Source organism: Hibiscus syriacus, unplaced genomic scaffold (genome assembly GCF_006381635.1).
Source record: "Hibiscus syriacus cultivar Baekdansim isolate YM2019G1 unplaced genomic scaffold, ASM638163v2 tig00116989_pilon, whole genome shotgun sequence".
NCBI lineage: Eukaryota > Viridiplantae > Streptophyta > Magnoliopsida > Malvales > Malvaceae > Hibiscus > Hibiscus syriacus.
In genome coordinates, this window is record NW_024063508.1 from 3,609,477 (window position 1) to 3,612,804 (window position 3,328).

Here is a 3,328-nt window from a genome sequence, read left to right on the forward strand (position 1 = left end):
GAAAAGCTCGTGAGCAGCTCGAAAAAATTTTATATTATAATTTTAGATTTTTAAAATTACATTATAAAAAATTTATTAAAAATACATTATTGATAATTATAAAATTTTAAAAATATATTAAAAATTCTATAATACAATTACCCTCAAATTTTAATTTTTTTTAATTAAGCAACCCAAGTCCAATTGTTACATTGTATATTACAAAAAGAAAAATAAAAGTCCAATTAATTAATCACATGTTAGAGTACACCCTAAACTCTAAACTCTAAACTATAAACCCTAAACCCTAAACCTCAAACCCTAAACCCTAAACCTTAAGCCCTAAGCACTAAACCCTTAATCCAATTATGTGATAGGATACTAAAATAAAAATAAAAGCCCATTTAATTAAGCACATGTTAGATTACACCCTAAACTTAAACTATATACTATAAACCCTAAACCTTAAGCCTTAAACCCTAAGCCTTAAACCCTAAACTCTTAATCTAATTATATGATAGAGGTTAAGTTATGCACATGATAATAGTGCATTACATACAGTGATGGATTGGATCTTGATAAAAAAAATTGGGGACATACTTAATATTTTTTAAAAAATTATAGAAATATAAATTAGATTTTTTACAAATTTTTAGTCTTGATGAGATTTAAAAAACTTAAAAGGGGATTTAATTAAAAATATTTAAAAATTTTAAATTTAATGAGAATTTTAAAAGGAACAAGATGCCCTTTTTGGAAGATAGAATGTTATATAGTTAGGGACATCAAAAAAATCAGTACCCAACGGATTTGATTCGATCTAATAAGATCAGACTTTTTTATTTAAAATTTGGATTTCGGGTTGGATCAAGTTAAAGTTTAAGAAAAACCTGTACTACTCTATGATAATTATGAAAAAAAACACTTTCTTTATGTATTAATATATTACTAGTTGTATAGCTTATTTGGAAATCCACCTTAGCTACATCAACATGTATATTATCAATTTCTTCTTGAAAATCCAACCACCCACTAGAGGAACAATGGGCTTCTTCTTCATCAATTTCGTCTCTCTTTTCCCTGCAAAATACCCTTCTTTTTCACCTATACTCAGTATCTGAGACAACGTCGGGTTATTCTCCTTTCGTTTCATCAACTCCTTTCTTCTAGCTTCTTCACTCGCTATATCTTCTCCCTTCCCCATCTCCAAACTCACCGTCCTCGGCATCGACGTAGTATCCGCCGCCTTTTTAGCTGCAGCATCCTCGGCTATAGCCAACTTCGACATGTTTTTATGGAGTTCAGCGTTTAATGAAGCCAACGCAATCTCTGTTTCGGATTCCCTTTCCTTCAGCAGCTTCAGCTCCGCCTTTGTTTCCTCGAGCTCGGTCTCGAGCTTCTTTAAGGTATCGATAACCTCTCGATGATGGGTATTATTCTCTCGTTGATCATCTTCTTTACGATAGGACTTTGCTGGTGGCTGATCCGAGAAGGTGCGAACCCAAGAAGTTCGGTGGAAGAGGTGCCAGGGCAAGGTTCCAGAAGAGTTATCATTGAAGAACTTTTCTGGTTTGTTTGGGAAGCTTAGTTTTGTTGCGTTTAAGGTGATACTGTGTCTGCCTTCATTTTGAATCAAGTTTTGTCATGTTTGTGGGGGTAAAATTAGCCATGACTGAGCATCATAATTTAAATGTTTGTGTTGCTTTAATCTTAATTTTGACTCATGCATCAGATTCCTTTGGTTTTCAAAAAAAAAAATGAAAACAATCCCAGTATCCCACATCGGTAGGTTTAAACCAGCTTTGCGCTGGGGATATTATAAAAGTCGAGGCTGGTTGAAAACAACTTTCAAATCCCCTCTTTGACCTCAAGCTCAAAATCAAGCTTGAATCGAGCTTGAATCAAGTTCAAAATTGAGCTTGAATTGAGCTCAAAATCGAGCTTGAATCGAGTTCGAATTTTGAGTTTCAATCGAGTTCTTGAATATTTTTTGAGTTTGAGCCTTTTCGAGTTCGAGTCGAGTTTTAATATTTTATTTCGAGTTTGAGTCAAGCTTGATAATTTTTAACTCGCAAGTTTTCGAGTCGAGTCGAGCTTACTCTTAAAGTTTTCGAACTCGAGTCGAGCTTAGCAATACTCGAGCTCGACTCGGCTCGTTTACACCTCTAGGCTACATTGATACAAAAAATGATATGGACAAAAATGGTAAATTGAGTTCACTACAAGAACAACAGTGACCCTTTTACCTTTTACAATAATACTTTATTAAATTATGTTATCAAATTTTTATGTAAGTAGAAGAGGCAAGTTGATGTTTATTAATTGGTTGATTGGTCAAAATATTTATGTTGTCTTACTTTACATGTGTTTGAATCTCAACATTTACCTTAAAATAGAATACATTTTTACTTAATCAAAAGAAAAAGAATAAGAATTTGGTAGTTTATTAAGAAAGTATAAATATTTAAAATTAGAGTAAATCACACATTTAATACATAAACTATCAATTTTTTTTATATCTTCTAGTATCTAAATTTCATTATTATCAAAATTCTATTTAACGTTTAACATTTAGATTTTGTTTCCCTGCTATTAAAAACTTACATACTGTTGTGTCACTTTTGAATTATTTTTTAATTTTTAAATCATTGTTTATATTACTGTTTTATCTTACCAAAAAAATTGGTGAAAATTTTTATCGATCGTCGTGTTTACAGTCATCGATTGTCGCATCCGTCGTTGATATAGCTCAAATTTTGTAGCTTGTACCTTTTCAATCCCTTGAACACAATTTCGACCTTTGTTTCTTCAGGAAATGCCTCAAATCTACTCAAATCAATGATGAATTCTTCGATTTTTTTCATCCTCAAATCTCTATGATCCATAGTCTGATGGGCTTGAAACTGGATTATGTTGGTCGACTTGTCATTCTCTCGTTATCCACTGTTCGAATTGATTGTCCATCCACCAGAATTATCACCGTTGGACCCTTTTTCTTTTTATTATTTTTGTTTCCTTTTTTTAACCGCAGTGACCACCGTAAGATAGCTCTGCTCCTGCGTTTGCACACTGTTTCGTTGCACTTTTACAATCTCTAGAGGGTTTTGGCATCAACGAGTGATGGCAAGGACAGTTCACGTTCTCTATTAAGATTCAAGACCTTTGCCCATAACCCGAGAACCCAAGCCTTCAACGAAACGAAGTCTGTTTATGAACCCTCATCGTTTTAGTTTTCGTGCATGGTGTCTCAAGAATCCACGTATAGGTGACCGTTCGCTAATCCAGGTTAAGGCTTCTTGGAATCTTACTATTGCTGCAATCCTCATTTCTTCTATGTTACTTCTTCCTT

At 33.2% G+C, this 3,328-nt stretch overlaps 1 protein-coding gene across 1 annotated transcript; it reads right to left on the bottom strand.

Moving 5' to 3' along the window:
• Nucleotides 1-961: 961 nt before the first annotated feature.
• On the bottom strand, nucleotides 962-2,864 carry LOC120193227. Its single transcript, XM_039195781.1, has 2 exons — nucleotides 2,749-2,864; nucleotides 962-1,595 (listed from the first exon to the last, which is right to left on the bottom strand). Exons 1-2 carry the CDS (start codon nucleotides 2,862-2,864, stop codon nucleotides 962-964), a joined length of 750 nt encoding a protein of 249 aa, XP_039051712.1.
• Between the last annotated feature and the right edge of the window lie 464 nt (nucleotides 2,865-3,328).

What these genes read in the sequence shown, in the direction of transcription:
- LOC120193227 (XM_039195781.1), bottom strand. Translation starts at nt 2,864, where the DNA reads ATGGATCATAGAGATTTGAGGATGAAAAAAATCGAAGAATTCATCATT. An exon ending in GTGTTCAAGGGATTGAAAAG is followed by an intron (nt 1,596 to 2,748) that starts GTACAAGCTACA and finishes AAATGAAGGCAG; the next exon opens with ACACAGTATCACCTTAAACG.